Here is a 16,682-nt window from a genome sequence, read left to right as displayed (position 1 = left end):
GAGGTAACTACCATAATTGCTAAACCCAAATACGAAATGCTGATGTAACATTAACCTATATGATGTCATGGTTATTTCAGTATTATAAATATTAACTTACCATGGCTGTTCTGTGACAACGTACCCCCATTTATTTCACTGGCAAAGGCATTATCTGTATCAAACAAAAATCAATTTTACTCAAATGATCTAAGATATCTAAAGCCTATTGTTTATTTATGACTGAATAAGATAATTATTGATAATTTTGTATAATTCTATAGAGATTTTGATATTCAAGAGCCAATGCATAAAAATACATTACAAAGGACTCTAAAAATTAACTTTAAAAAAGAGAAAGTCTATATCACCAAAACACGCTCAATGAGAAACACAAAAAACATATCCCCATGGTATTAACTCGTGCCTTCTTGCCTTCTGAATCTCTGACAGACTTTATAAAAAACACATAATTCTGATAAACTACCTATAATCTAACAAATTTCAAGAGTCAAGATTTCAAGATCAATTTATTGTCACATGTACCAATTAAAGTACAGTGAAATTTGAGTTACCTTACAGCCATACTCAGTGAAAAGCAACAAGACACACAGCCACAAAAAAATAAAATTTAACATAAACATCCACCACAGCGGATTCCACATTCCTCACTGTGATGGAAGGTAATAAAGTTCAAAGATCTTCCACTTTGTTCTCCCACGGTCGGGGCTGTTGAACCATCTGGCAGTCAGGGCCCCCGATCAATGCCTCCGCAGCCGATGGTCTGAAGCCCTCGCGTCGGGATGATCAAACTCCTGCGTTGGGGTGGTTGAAACTCTCTCCGCGAAATGGAGCTCCCGAGTCGGCCTCTTCTTACCAAAGACCATGTGCTTCACGATGTTAAAGTCTACAGGCCCCGCGATTGGAGATCTGCACAGTCGATCCCCGGCAAAGGATTCGCAGCTCCGAGATGTTGAAGCATGAAGTGCCGGGCCGATCACCAGGAAAGACTGCCAACTCCTCAATGTTAGGCTGCAGTGGGGACGGAGATACGATATGGAAAAAAATCGCATCTCCGTCGAGGTATGAGATTGAAAAAAAGTTTCCCCCAACTCCCCCCAATCCCCCACATAAAACAAACCAAGGAACACCAAAACATACTTAAATTAACAAAAACAGAAGGACAGACAGACTGTTGATGAGGCAGCCATTGCTGGTGGCGCCGCCCGGTGGAAATCGTGCAACTATGAAGAATGAAAAGTAATGGACAACGTAGAATCCATGATAAAATATAAACTGAATTTTTAGGATCAACATAACTTTTCATCCATAATTAACAAATTGCAAATCTCACAGACTATGTAATATTTAAAATTGGGAATGATAGCTGATTGATGCCAATTTGAAAGTTGATTGCACAATAAATTGGTGACAAAGTTATGAGAGCATTCTAAACATCAAGTTGTAAGTTAATGCATCAGGTAGATCTCAATCTCACACTAAACATACCAATGATGTCCCAGGAAGTTTTCAACCAACATTTTCTGTTGAACTAATGAAAGGAGAGTCCAAGAACATTTGTAGTGTAATATATGCACCACAAAAGTGCCTGACAATGATTATCTTCAACATGGCAGAATCAAATCATAAAGCTTTGATGTTCAAAGAATTTTTGAATGCTGAATCCCCCATCATTAACATCCTGGTAGTTGCCATTGACTAGAAACTAATCGAGGGCAGCCACATAGATACTGTTGTTAAGGAACACATCAGAAGCTGGGTATTCTGCGGTGTGATTTTCTCCTTAACATTGCAAGCTATCCGCAATCTGCTATCTACAAGGTAGAAGTAGGGAGATTGAAGGAATATTTTCCACTTTTCCATCAAAAGGCACATTCCAAGACAAAGCAACCTATCTGTTTAGTACCAAAAATAACACCCAAAATATTCATTCTGCTGACCACTACCAAACAGTAGCCGTTCTTTTTATCATCTATAAATTTTGCAGCAAGTCTTCTCGATGCTACATGGAGTACAAACTAGACACCCTCAACTCTGAAAGGATGCTCTCTAATACTTTTCTGATCCAACTTTCAAATGTCATACTTGCCATTTATTAATGTTGTTGAACACTGTCATTCCAAAGGTCTCTATGCTGACATGGGAACTTGACTATGTTGCTTCTGAACAAACTGCAGGCTGTTCAATCCTTTCTAAGTTAGTAATAGAGAATGTTTTTCGTGCATTTAGCTGCTGGGATACCCAATCTAGTTGGATTGGTGGTGAAGTCTCTGACAGTGTTCATTACTGGACACATCGTTAAGGCCATGAAAGGACAAGTAAGATGAGTTGGGAATTTAGGGCAGGAGCAAAAACAGCCCATCTGCAAAGAGCCTACTCTCATTTAGTGTTCAGAGATACAAAATTTTACCTGGAGCTCTTTGCTTAGCAAATTTTCCAAGGCTGTCATCACTATGATTAATGAAAATCTTTGGGAAATGAATGATTAATGCCCTCATGCCTGGACTAGTCTCACTTTGTAGATCAAGGACCTATTGACACTAATTGCCATCCTAGTAAGTACAACTAATCTGCTTTTTCTCCTAATTTGCTACTCACTGCTGCATCAGAGAGTTCACATGAAAATGATGTAATTTATTTAAATTTTAGAGAGAAGCATGTGAAATCTTTAACATTGGGATTTACACTTATTGCTAGCTTCCTAAAAGCACTACCATCCAATTGCTGCACTTAAAAGACTCCAAGTAATAATTGGAGCCTTTCTCTCAACGGGGATGTTTTCTTCTTGTCGGCATTTTTCTTCTTCTTCCCAACAAGCATCAGATTATTGAATACTATGAACTCCATCTAAACTTCGAACTACAAATGGTCTTGGTTGCACTTGGGCCATCGGGCCATCGGGCCATCGGGCTTTGTTTTGTTTTGACACCATATTGGGTTTTTAATTTATTTAAATTTTTTTTGTTTATTATGTTATCTATTGAGAACTGTGTTTTTACAAATCTGTTGTGCTCTGTAAGTAAGAATTTCATTGTTCACTTTTGGTGCATATGATAATACAACTCCAGCTGCAATATTTCTGTTTGTTTCTGTAACTAATCTATATCCCACAATACTTTGACAGCATTCCTCAATTTTAGTGTAATTTGCAAACTTACCCACCAACCTATCTATATTTATATCCTAGTCATTTATATATATCACAAACAACAGAGATACCAGCACAGAACTACTGATCACAGTGCATCTTAATCTCATGCATCTTAATCATCTGTATGAGACAGAACGACGAGGGACTTTATTATATGTCAAATCAATGGATCTTATTGATGTTATTACATTTTTAAACTAATTTTGTAGGTTAAAAAATAATAAATTTGAAACAACAACAGTGACCCAAAAAGATGAAAAAATTGAAACATAGATCAAGAATTCATATCCCTTTAACCTTTTTTGCATCAAGCAATTTTGAGTTAATGATGAAAACTGAAACAAATGTTAGCTAGTCTGTAGATTTGTTTACTTAAGGTTAACATCTGAAGTTGTACACTCAATAGTAATGTGAAATATAAAGTGAAATTTCACTATGTTCTCCAAAATATGTTCAAGCAACATTATATTTCATTCACAAAATGCTGGAGTAACTCAGCAGGTCAGGCAGCATCTCGGGAGAGAAGGAATGGGTGACGTTTCGGGTCGAGACCCTTCTTCACCCATTCCTTCTCTCCCGAGATGCTGCCTGACCTGCTGAGTTACTCCAGCATTTTGTGAATAAAAACCTTCGATTTGTACCAGCATCTGCAGTTATCTTCTTATATTATATTTCATTCTCTGTGGCAATGCTGTAATTTTAGCTATCACCTTGAAATATTGCATGTAAAAAGTTCCAGTCAATAGAGTTCCAACTTTGAATCCCTATGGTCATTTATGCTGTCAGAAATTATACAAAAAATAACTCAAAATTACAAGTAAATTAATAATCTGCTTAAATTAAGTTAACTTCTTTAAAATTATATCTGTTCTTAAAATACTTATTTTTTTCATCAAATACATACATCAGAGAATGGCTAAATATATAAATATAACAATGCCTACCTGCTACATTACTTTAATTACAAAACATAATACATAGTAAAAATCTCACCTTTCAAAAGAAACAAAGCAAATGTATTTACAAACATGTAAAACTTCATGGCATTAGTTTGCAAGTGAATCAGATAACAATCTGGCAGTGGTCAATCCTGCTGATTGCTCGGTGTACTGTTTCACAAGTGTTTTATACCTATGTTTCGAATAGTCCCATTACGTAGGAATGAGGAAATTGTTATTTCTTGGTTATTTTATAAAGGCAATCAGGACTTCAAACACTCAAGAAATGATGGTATGTTGTCAACCTTCCCTGAAGGCAAACTTCTGATTTCTTAATTTTGCACATTACAGCTGGGAGAGGAATTCAGCAAAGACAATTGCACTTATAAACTCATTGAATGTATAAATATATAATACTTTGAATCCTAATATGTAAGATGGACTTTGAGAAAGATTTGAGGGGGACAAAGGCTTTGCTTGAAAGGTTTGAATTCAGCAAAGCTAAATGCTACCATTGCTGGATGGGCTGAAGGAAGTGAGAAAGAAGGGACAGGTCCATTGAGCGATTTCAAAGTGAGAATGAAGAATTAAAAAGAATGGTTTGAGGGTCCTTAAGTGCAGGTGGATCGTAGAGGATGAGTGTTGATAAGTGCACTCCCAATAACTTGAGGTGGCTGACTCTCTCCACCACCGTCCCATTGATGAAGGTCAGACAGCATCTGTGGAGATAATGGATACGCAATATTTTGGGTCAGTACTCTTCTTCAGACTGATTGACGTAGGGTGGAGAAAATTGGAAAAGAAGTGGGAGCTGGACAAATTCATTCTGGTCTCACTCTGGCAATGGAAGAAACCCAGAACAGAAAGGTCAGTATGGGAATGGGAACGGGAGTTAAAATGGTTAGTAACCGGAGATCCAGCAGGCCTTGGCAGACTAAGCGCAAGTGATGGGCGATATGGTCGCCTAGTTTATGTTTGGTCTCGTCATTTCACTCAAGATTCTAGCATCTGCAGTTCTTTGCATCCTCCATGCCCTGTCTATTTAAGAATCTGTCCAAATGTCTCTAAATCATAGTAGTTGCATCTCAATTCACCATCTCCTCTGGCTGCACATTCCAGATATCAACTATTCTCTGAGTGAAAAGCTGACCCCACATGTCCCTTTAAATCTCGTTGCTCATACCTAAAAACTTTATCTCTTGGTTTTGATACCCCTACTATGGGAAAAAGATCTATGTCTCTCATAATCGTATATACTTCTATCAAGTTAGCCCTGTCTCCAACGCTCGAGGGAAAAAAACCCAGCCCCAAAAATCTCTTTGTAGAAGGCAGGTGCGGTTGTAATACATAGCGTGAAAGGGTGTAATGCAATAAATGTATTTATAATATAAAATATTTGCAACTGAATCATGGGGTGTGGTGAACTACACAGGATGTGTGACGCTTGTGGTGCTTTTGGAGAGAATGGAGGCTTGACGCGAACAGTTTAGTCAAGAGATTGGGGCGTGTCCAATGTCTGGCTGAGTAGACATAACTTTTCAGCACTCCCGAAAACAAAGCCCTAAACTACCAAAAAAAGACGCACCAAAAGAATTCTACTTTAATTTAAAGTTAAAAGTATAAAGAACGTACTGATGACCCCCAAGAAAGAAAGGAAGGGAGCACAGCTACCACTGAAGCAAAGAAATCCACCAAAGGAATCAAGAAAAAAAATCGAAGGTAGGCCTACAGCCCCGACGGAGCAGGGGCCTGGATTTGAGGAGCCCTCAGCAGGCGTAGAGGCATGGCCCTCTGGTGGCCGAGAGGCTCAAGTTTCGGAAACGAGTGACGAGGAGGGAACTAGCAGTGGAAGTGGAAACAAGGAAGAAGGAGATCAAGAAGATTCAGAGATTAAAATTAAAGCGATGCTTGAAGAAATTATTAAAAGGCTCAAGAAAATTGAAGGAGCTCACAAAGTGATGGAAAAGGAAGTGAAAGCATTGAGGATAGATAATAAGGAACTGCATAAGGACAATATGGAAATATATAAGACTTTGAAAAAAATGGAGGAGAATTTTCAAACAGTGATAAACAGAGTGGATAATATAGAAATGGAAAATGAAATGTTAAAATCTAGAGTGGAAAAAAATGAAGATAGTATTACTGCTGCAACAATTGAAAGCAAAAAGATCGTGGAGAAGTTGGACGCCTTGGAAAACTACAGCAGGAGAAATAATGTTAAAATTGTTGGCTTGCCAGAGGGAGTTGAGGGGGAAGACCCAATCAATTTTTTTCAAGATTGGATAGTGACTAGTCTTGGAATAGATAAACAAGGACCGATGGAAATAGAAAGAGCACATAGGGCTCTAAGACCGAAACCTTCGAATAATCAAAAGCCAAGATCTGTGTTGATTAAATTCTTAAGATACCGAGATAGAGAATTGGTCCCCAAATCAGTTGGGATGAATATAAGACAGGGAAAACCAATAGAGTATGAAGGTACAAAAATATTTTTTTACCCAGATATTAGTAATGTCTTGTTGAGCAGGAAAAAAGAATTTAATAAGGCAAAAAATATTTTATGGAAGAAAGGTTATAAGTTCATTTTACTGCATCCTGCTACTTTGAAGATCATGATCAACATTGGAGAAAATAAATTTTTCAAAGACTTTGTCAGAGCACAAGATTTTGCTGAAGAATTGCCATCGAGAATTGATTAAGAAGATCCATGAATGAATGATTATTAACAAGATTTGTATACTATAGAGGGGATCAATTGTATTAAGGATAGTTAATCTTTAGAAGTACTTGAAATATCGGGGGGGTTGGAGAATATGCATGCTCTACCATAATCATGGGCACAAGTGTGGTGTGGACCACACCTCGTATAATAGAGGGGGGTAATGTTGTTAATTTATTTATTAACAACATTAGAGGGAGGGTTTACTTTTCTATCTTTCTTTTTTCTTTTCTGTTTTTGTACCTGGACGATGGAAGGGAGTACACTGAAATACGGCACAACGTAAATATTCGAAGAGGTAACAAGGTAAGGAAGAAGGGCAAAAAAAAAAAAAGAAAAAAAAAAAAAGAATGAATGGATAATAAATTAAACTTTCTAAGTTATAATGTGAATGGGTTAAATGGACCGATAAAAAGGAAGAGAATTTTAACACAGATGAAAAAATTGGAAGTGGATATAGCTTTCTTACAAGAAACACATCTAACGGAAAAAGAACATCAAAAGTTAAAGAGAGATTGGGTAGGAAGTATGGTAGCATCTTCTTTTAATTCAAAAGCAAGAGAGGTTGCGATCCTATTTAAGAAAACGCTACCAATTAAGATACAAAATATTGTAAGTGACCCAGTAGGTAGATTTATAATCGTACATTGTCAAATTTTCTCAGAATTGTGGACTTTAATGAATATATATGCACCAAATACAGAGGATGAGAAGTTTGTGCAGGATACTTTTCTAAATCTAGCGGAAGCACATGAAAATATATTGATAGGGGGAGATTTCAATTTTTGTTTAGATCCAGTAATGGATAGATCATCAAGGACAACGACAAGGACAAGAGCAGCGAAGACAACCTTGAATTTAATGGAAAGTTTAAATTTAATAGATATTTGGAGGAAAAGCCATCCCAAGGAAAGAGATTACTCTTTTTATTCCAATAGGCATGATACATATTCTAGAATAGATCTATTTTTGATTTCGCCGGCAGTCGCCTAAAAAATCGCCTAAGTGGGGCGGGCCCTTTACACAACCCTAAACTTACCTTGACAATGGGTCACCTCTTTCATTACTATGGACTTTTTTTTTAAATTATGTTTTTGTACTAACGTATTGCCTTTATGCAGTTTTCTTTCTTTAAGAATTTTATGTGGAATTTATTTTTGTGTGTCTGTTTGAATCTGTGTGCCTGTTGCTGCTGCAAGCAAGAATTTTCATTGAGGTTGGACAGACTTGGATTGTTTTCTTTGGAATACCAGAGGTTGAGACGAGACCTGATAGAAGTACATAAAAATATGAGGAAGTGTCAAAGGCAAGGGGGCATAGCTTTAAGGTGAGAGGAGCAAAGTTTAAAGCAGATGTGCAGAATATGTTTTTTACACAGAGGGTGATATTTTTCTGGATAGTGCTGCCAGGTATGGTGATGGAGTCAGATATGATAATGGTGTTTAAGAAGCTTTGGGGTGGGAACATGGATGTGCTGGTAATGAAGGATTATACTGTGGAACATAGAACATTACAGCACAGGAATTGGGTCAACTGCTACCCTGATGATACCAAAGGCAGTCACTCTCATCCTTCTTCAGAGTATAGAGCAATTATTTCACCAAGGCTGCCTCAAGATATTGGAACACCTAATTTAGTAACACCTTGAGTTACACACTCATCAGGATTGTTGTTATTCAATAATACACATAACCACTACTCCCCCCAAGGCAATCAGGGATGGGCAATACACAATGCCCTTATTAAATCACCCCCATGTCACGAATATGCAATAAAGATCACAGCAAAACCTACAATGATACGGACACTCCGAAATTTCAACAACCCTGAATATATTCATCCCTGAGTTTACCACTCCCTGAATGTGACAACACAAGATACAACATAAGGTCATAAAGAATAGGGGTAGAATTAGGCCATTCGGCCCATAAAGTCTACTCCGCCATTCAATAATGGCTGATCTATCTCTCCCTCGTAACCCCATTCTTCTGCCTTCTCCCCATAACCTCTGACACCTGTACTAATCAAGAATCTATCTATCTCTAACATAGAACAGCACAGTAATGGGCCCTTCAGCCCACAAGGTTTGTGCCGAACATAGTGCACTGCAATATTATTCACAAAATGCTGGAGTAACTCAGCAGGTCAGGCAGCATCTCAGTCTGAAGAAGGGTCTCGACCCGAAACGTCACCCATTCCTTCTCTCCTGAGTTGCTACCTGACCTCCTGAGTTACTCCAGCATTACTACAATATTACACCATTTAGCTGCCATGAACACGTTGTTACATTTATCGGTGTAGTTTTCACTAATGATTAATCTGTGAGCTTCATTTGAACAAAACATATTGTTGCTCATTGAAGTTTACAGGTTAAACAGTGGACACACAGTAATGACAATAAACTAATCAGAATCTTTCATAGAACATTTCAAAGGATTCCATTTTTTTTAAACTGTCCGTCATTGCCTATTCTCTATCTTTGATAGTTTTCCATTGTACTGCTGATGTCAATTTGCCGTGTTCAGCTTGGTTCTCATTGCAGTTAATCACCTTACATGCGTCATGCTCCTTTCTTTTTTTCATCAACTTCCCTATCTCTGTTGGAACCTTGGGAATTCTGGCTTTTGTTTCCTTACTTTTCCCCCTTTTGGAAAATGCTGAGGCCATCCAATTTTCATTTACAGCTTTGTCCCCCAATATTTTGTTCTGTTTTATTCTCGCACACTCTTTTCTTGTCCAACTGATATCAGGATTACTCCAATTTGGAAGGTAAAATTTAGATTTCTCCTTGCCCCTCTCTATTATCAATTTGAACATTGTTCCCTAAGGGCTCTGTCCAACAAGCCCAATGTGTGCTCCAGAACAAGATCCAGCAATGTCCCTTTTTTGTTGTTTTGTTGAGAGTTGTTCATCTGAACACATTTCAGGGAGACCTACTTTCTTCATTTTTAACATTAATTTGTGCCAATCAGTAGGTCACTCAAGATAGTATCAATAATATAATATCAATTAATTTAATCAGTCCCCTGCTCAACCTTCTCCATACCCATGATTGTGGAGTCAGAAGCAGCTCCAATGTCATCTTTAAATATAATTTTCAATTTGGCTTCATGTTCCTGGGCATGCATATCTCTGAAGCTCTGTCCTACACCCTGGAAAGAAAGATCTTCAAAGCCTCTTCTTCCTTAGAACATTGAAGGTACGATACATCAATGAATACTCTATTGAACATTTACAGGTATACAGTGGAGAGCACAATGACTGGTTACGTCATGGAGTGGTTCAGCAACTCGAACACGCAGGAATAAAGGATATTGATGAGAGTGGTAGACACTGCCTCGTCCATCACAGATACTGACTGCCCCAACATCGAAGAGATCTGTAGAAGGTGCTGACTCAGGAAGACAGCCAATATCATCAAAGTCTCACACCTCCCAGGCCACGCTAATTTTGATTCTACTATCTGGAAGAAGGTATGGGAGCCTGAAAACTGTGACCACCAGGTCCAAGAATAGCTTCTTACCAGCAACCATCAGTAACAACATTAACCTCGACAATTATAAACTTCTATGGACTGTGTTTTTGATTGCACTAAGATTTTTTTCACTATTATTATTTATTCATTTATTGAATATTTTGATTATTTTTTTCTCTGTGCAGTGCTTAATATGCTGTTAAGCTGTTGCAACTTCGAATTTCATTCCATTGTCAGTGCATATGAAAATGAAACACTCTTTACTCTTGACTATAAGGCAAGATTGATATCTCACACGGAACATTATTGGATTCTTTCAACATTTATGTAATATCTTTATGTTTTATTCCTTCTTGGCCCCAATTTGGTATGTTTTGCTCAATTGTACATGGATTCTTCATCATGGCATGAATCTCAGTTGGTACCTTCTAAAATCGCATCTCAGGAGTATTTTGGTGCTCTTTCATTCATGATAGCCAATTTCAAATTCAAGTTTATTGTCATATACACAAGTACAGTGAAGTTTCGGTAGATAGAACATAAGACACTATGGTACAAGAACTGGCTTGTCAGCACACAATATCTGTGCTGAACATGCTGCCGAGATAAACTAATCTCATGTGCCTCTGCATGTTATATATTGTTTCCAATCTTACATGGCATGTTATGTGTTGAATATGATGCATGAGTTTGAGCCAAGATTAGAATAAGAGCCAGTTTTCCCTCATCAAAAGTTCAGGGTATGATGGATCTTTCTCCATTTGCCTGATTTAGCTGTGCTCAAGAATATTTTCCGCTTGCTGGTACAAGTTCATTTAAAGCAATTTGCCATCACAGAGGACAAAACAGACTGGTTGATTAGCACTTGCAATCCATTCACCATCAGTGCACTTCAGATGCACAAAAGTATGTTTTCCCAACAGAATGCCAATAATTATTTGAGAGCATCTGAAACCCCATGACCTTTGCCACAGAGAAGAAGAAAGTTGGCAATCCCATGATTCCTTTCCCATCATCTCGAAGGATGCTTCTAAATGAAACTATCCTTTAAAACATATAGTCACTTCTCTGATACTTGACTAAAGTACTCTAGCATCCATCTTACAAGCATTGTTGGGGTACTTTCAGCAAAAGCAAAATCTCAATTTTACCATAGTTCCCATTGCCAGAGCTGATTCAAAATTTTATGTTATCAACATTCCAAGCCACATAAATAAAACCAATCAAGAGCTAAAGCATTAAAATAATGTATCAATCAACATTGTTCATACACCTTCATTGCCATTGTCTAACCATGCAGTGCTCCCAGCTACTTTTTGTGTACTGCTGCCTTGCTGTGGAAGTAGCTCTGGGCATATGTAGATCTAGGTGGCCCATTTTGTGGCTACACTCTATGGTAGCAGCCTGATCTGGCTGGGTAAGAAACCACAACAGGAGCACTGATGTAGACGTATGGTTCTATCATGAAAGCAGTTATTTTGTGAGGAGAATGGACAATTCATGCATCACAGTATCACTGTCACTAGACAAGACAGCCATGGGTATCTTACTGAGGAAAGATTACAAGAGTTCTGCAATACCTTAAAATTCCTTTTGAACATTACTGTATCTGGAAACAGTAGTCCATTTATGGTGCAATGTAAACGGAAACTTTCACCCATCAGAAAGGTGGGATAATTGACAGTGCTTGCAGAGAACGTGTGATCAGAGTATATGTGTTTTCTTTCATCTGTTATCTGGGGATCACTAGCAAGACCAGCGATTAGAATACATCCCTAGTTATCTGTGGGAAGGTGATAGTCATTCACTTTCTTGAAATCTTGCAGTCCATCTGGTGAAGTTTAAGAGTGCTGTCCAGGTACTAGACCCAGTGAAGTTGAACAGGCATGTGTATTTTCCACATTCCCGTGGATTTCCGCATTTTAAAAATCCATTTTCCACGCAATTTGCATGATTTCCGCGAGAAATCGGATCGAAAAAAAGAAAGAAAAAAAACAAAACAATGTATAGACTTGAAATGAACACTAGGTGTGCCGCTAGAGGTCGCTAGGGGTTCCGCCAAAAATCCCCCTCACCCTGGAAGTCTCCCTGAAAATGTGGCACCTAGGTTGGACAAGGCAGCCAATCTCGACCTCATCGGGACTTCCATGGTCAATTTATCAATTCGGCCACTAGAGATCGCTGGAGATTCCGTGAGAAATTCCCCGGTGCCCTAGAAGTCTACCTGAAAATGTGGCACATAGGCTGGGCAAGGCAGCCAATCTCGACCTCATCGGGACTTCCATGGCCGATCAGTGGGTTGAATTTGCAACCTGCGGCCGGGGCTCTGGAACTCCAGCCCAGCTGGAGCCAGCACATCTATCCCCATAGCCGACGTCCTGCTGGATAAACCAGCAAAGCTCTGGAACCAAGAGTGTCAGAAAATCAGTGATGGAACTGCAATGAGTAAATATTAAATTCAAGTGCAAGATTATATAACTAAATTAATGAAGACAGGGTTAAAATATAAAACACAGCAGAAAAGTAGACAGGGTTAAAATATAAAACACAGCAGAAAAGCCAATTACCACCTTTTTGGGCAGATTCTCAATTAATGTGCGAATTTGCTTCAAAATGTTATTAATGTACAGCGACATATTCACATTATTTTGTAATGTCTGTTTTTACTCTGAAATGAAATGAAGAGGCTTGAAACTGGTAATTTTATGTGTAAATGTTCAAAAATGTTCCAATGTTTTGACCCCTGTTGCAAGCACTCGGCTCTTTTCCTCTTTTTTTTTACCTCACACACATGCCAATGGTTGAAGGAATAGTGATATTTTAACGTTAAGATAATGTGTGACTTGGAAGGGATTCTTTACTAATGATATTCCCAAGCATCCTCAGCCTTCATCCTTCTTGCAAGTAGAGATGAAAATCAAAACAAAATTGTACATTTTAAAAATCTGAAATAGAGAAGCACTACGCAAGTCAGGCAACATCAATGGCGAGAGAAACAGTGTTTTGAATCAAAAACTATAATGTTTTATTCTTAGTGTTTTTAATGTTTTATGTTTTATTCTTAATTGTTTACTCTATGTCATGTTGTTACTTGTGAGCAAAGCACCAAGGCAAATTCCTTGTCTGCATACATACTTGGTTAATAAAATGTATTCAATTCAATTCAATTCAATCTATTTTTTAATTCCACAGATAGCTTCCAACATTTTCTGACGATTCTAATTTGTGCAGTAGGAGGCAATGAGGCAGATTAACACTTTTTAAATTGTATTACTTTAGTTCATCCTTTTAATTGTTTCCGTTTTATTTAATTTATTTGAAAATATATACTTTGTAATCATTTATTTCAAATGACATTGCTTTAAACATTTCTACATACCATAAACATTTGGAATGCTTGACAGATCCAATCGAGCTTTGTCTTTTTTTAATTTTACCACCTGATGTTGAGTTACTGCTGAAATTACACCATTTGCCGAGAGTGAGGAGAGTAAGTGTAAATGGCTCTCTGCAATCAGCCGTTAAATGTGGGCAAGCAAAGACCACAGGTGACAGCTACTTTTAACACAGTCCAGCCCAAAATTTCTGAAAAGAATATCTACAGCTTAAGAGAGTGGGAAGAAAGATGGTAGACTGTTACCCTTTTTTTGAGGAGAATAGAAAAGGTGAGCATTGTGAAATTTTCCATAACTATTAGATACCTAGATACATGGAAAATAGGTGCAGGAGTAGGCCATTCGGCCCTTCGAGCCGGCACCACCATTCAATGTGATCATGGCTGATCATCCACAATCAGTACCCCGTTCCTGCTTTCTCCCCATATCCCTTGATTCCGCTAGCCCTAAGAGCTCTATCTAACTCTCTTTTGAATGCATCCAGCGAATCGGTCTCCACTGCCTTCTGAGGTAGAGAATTCCACAAATTCACAACTCTCTGGGTGTTTGTTCTCAGAAAACTATGAATGCACAGTTAGGAAAAACACTGAGCAAAGAGGAGAAAACATTTTCCCCTCCTTATTTAAGGAAAGAATGGAGCAGAACACACATGTTCACTGTTTTTTTCCTGGATTAAGGGATTGTCTTGGAAGAGCTGTTTAACAGAATTAACTCATCGAAGGCTAAGAGATGATTTCACTGAACATGTCCATACAGGTTTTTGAAAATGTTGGCATATTGACATGATTTGGATGATTCCTTTGGTCATCCCTTGGAAGTCTAGAACAAGAGGGCATAATGTCATATAAAGAGGAGCTGATGGAGAGAGCTAGGTGACCATTTAAGATTCAACGGAGTGTCAATTTGTTCTCTTAGTGAATTATGAAACAATGGAATTTTTGACTCCAGGGTAGCTGTTAATATATTCAAATTTGAGATTTTTAGATTATAGGGGATCAGCATTATCATTCAGGAAAATAGCGTTGAGACCATGATTTTACAGAATGGTGGAGTGGGCTCGGGTGCTGTCTGATATCTTTCTCACCTTATTTCACAGGTCTTATGCTCTTTAATTTCTCTTCTGTTACCATTTTCAACCTTTGTTATTACCCTTCTCCATTTTGAATTCTTCTCCAACTTTATAAATAGCTTAATCTGGGTAACTTCATCATTTATCTCCTGCTTTTCTTTGTTACTTCCAAGATCCTTTCATATTCCTCTCAGATTTACTTTTCTAATTCCCTCATACCTGCTCTTCTGAGATGACTTCTACCAAGATGACATGGAAATTGTGGGAAATATGGGGCATTTATATTGGCAACTTATACAGGTCGAACCATCTTCGTGATTTTAGAGTCATAGAATCATATCGCACAGAAACAATCCCTTCAGCACAAGTTGCCCTGTCTAAGCTAGTCCTATTTGCCCATATTTGTCCCACATTTCTCTAAACTTTTCCTATCCATGTACTTGTCTATTTTCTCATTTAAATATTGTTAGTGATTCTGCCTCAACTATGTCCGCTGGCAGCTCAATCCATAACCATCTTCTGGGTTAAAAAGTTGCCCTTCAGGTTCTTATCAAATCCTTCCCTTATCATCTTAAAGCAATGACCTCTAGTTCTTGATTCCCCTACCCTGGGAAAAAAAGGCACTATATATATTCACCCTATCTATGTCCCTATAATTTAGAAATCTATGATTTTACACCCCCCTAAATTTCAGCCTGACCAACCTTTCCCTATAACTGAAACGTTTGAATTTTGCTTACTCCACTCTGCAGTCTTTCCAGCTTACTGGCATCTTTCCTCTCGCAAGGTGACCAAAATTGCATGTGATATTCTTTGAGTGCGGCCTCACCAATATTTGAATTGTAACTGGTCCAATCTCTTGACTTTTTTTTTTTTTTTTAATATTTTATTTAAGTTTTAACAGAACCCATACATTATACATTTTACATTTCATAGTAAACAATAGACAATAGTCACTAACCTATAACTTCGATTATACATGTATTGTTCTGTATTTTCTCCCCTCCCCCCACCCCCCCCCCACCCCCCCACCCCCCAGTTAAAAAGAAGGAAAAAGAAAAAGCAGAAGAAAGAAAGAAAGAGAGAAACCTGGAGTCCCGAGGGAGTCACTTCCGAGTAATTTCTTTTTAAATTCTTGTTAGGGAACAAAGCCATCCTGAATTTAAATACTTCCTATTCTTAATCCTAGCTTTGCCATGAATGGGTTCCACACCTTCAAAAAGAAGTCGTATCCATTTCTCAGATTATACGTTGCTTTTTCTAATGGGATACAACTCCGCATTTCTGCATGCCATCTTTCAAATCTTATTTCATTTTGTTCTTTCCAAGTAACCGCAACACATTTTTTTGCTACTGCTAATGATATTTTGAGAAATCTTTCCTGATGTTTATCCAAACTTAGCTTTAGTGTTATTCCTTTTGTGTCTCCTAGCAAAAACAACCTTGAATCCATTGGTATGATCTTATTCATCAATTGATCTAAAAACTTTTTTAGGTCTTGCCAAAAAGGAATTACCTTCTGACATGCCCATGTAGAGTGTATAAAAGTGCCCACGTCTTGGTTGCATCTAAAACACCTTTCAGATGAGTTTGGTTTAAATTTATTTAATTTTTCCGGGGTTAAATATAGTTGCTGCAAAAAATTATACTGTACTAAGCTATATCTCACATTAATAGTATTTTTCATACTATCTAGACACAGTCTTTCCCAACTTGGTTCATCAATAATAATATTAAGATCTGTTTCCCATCTTTGTCTAGCTTTATGAATTCCTATCTTTGGACTAGATATCTGTAGTAGTTTATACATTGATGATATAAAAATTTTAATTCCCTTGCCCTGAATCAAGGATTCGATTCCTTTAATCTGAAATAGAGACATTGAATTACCTAACTTTTCCCTTAAAAAAGATTGTAATTGATAATAGAAAAAAA

General features: G+C 37.7%; 1 protein-coding gene across 1 annotated transcript in view; it reads right to left on the bottom strand.

Annotated features, from left to right (window-relative positions):
* Nucleotides 1-4,193, bottom strand: part of LOC144605111 (mucin-6-like) — a 70,244-nt gene extending 66,051 nt beyond the window's left edge. The window contains exons 1-2 of the mRNA XM_078420170.1: nucleotides 4,129-4,193; nucleotides 101-138 (exon numbers count right to left, since the gene is read on the bottom strand). Coding sequence (XP_078276296.1) covers nucleotides 101-138; nucleotides 4,129-4,193 — 103 coding nt within the window. The remainder of the gene's footprint in view (nucleotides 1-100; nucleotides 139-4,128) is intronic.
* Between the last annotated feature and the right edge of the window lie 12,489 nt (nucleotides 4,194-16,682).

This window comes from Rhinoraja longicauda, chromosome 23 (assembly GCF_053455715.1).
Source record: "Rhinoraja longicauda isolate Sanriku21f chromosome 23, sRhiLon1.1, whole genome shotgun sequence".
Taxonomy (NCBI): domain Eukaryota; kingdom Metazoa; phylum Chordata; class Chondrichthyes; order Rajiformes; family Arhynchobatidae; genus Rhinoraja; species Rhinoraja longicauda.
This window is presented reverse-complemented; position numbering and strand designations above follow the sequence as displayed.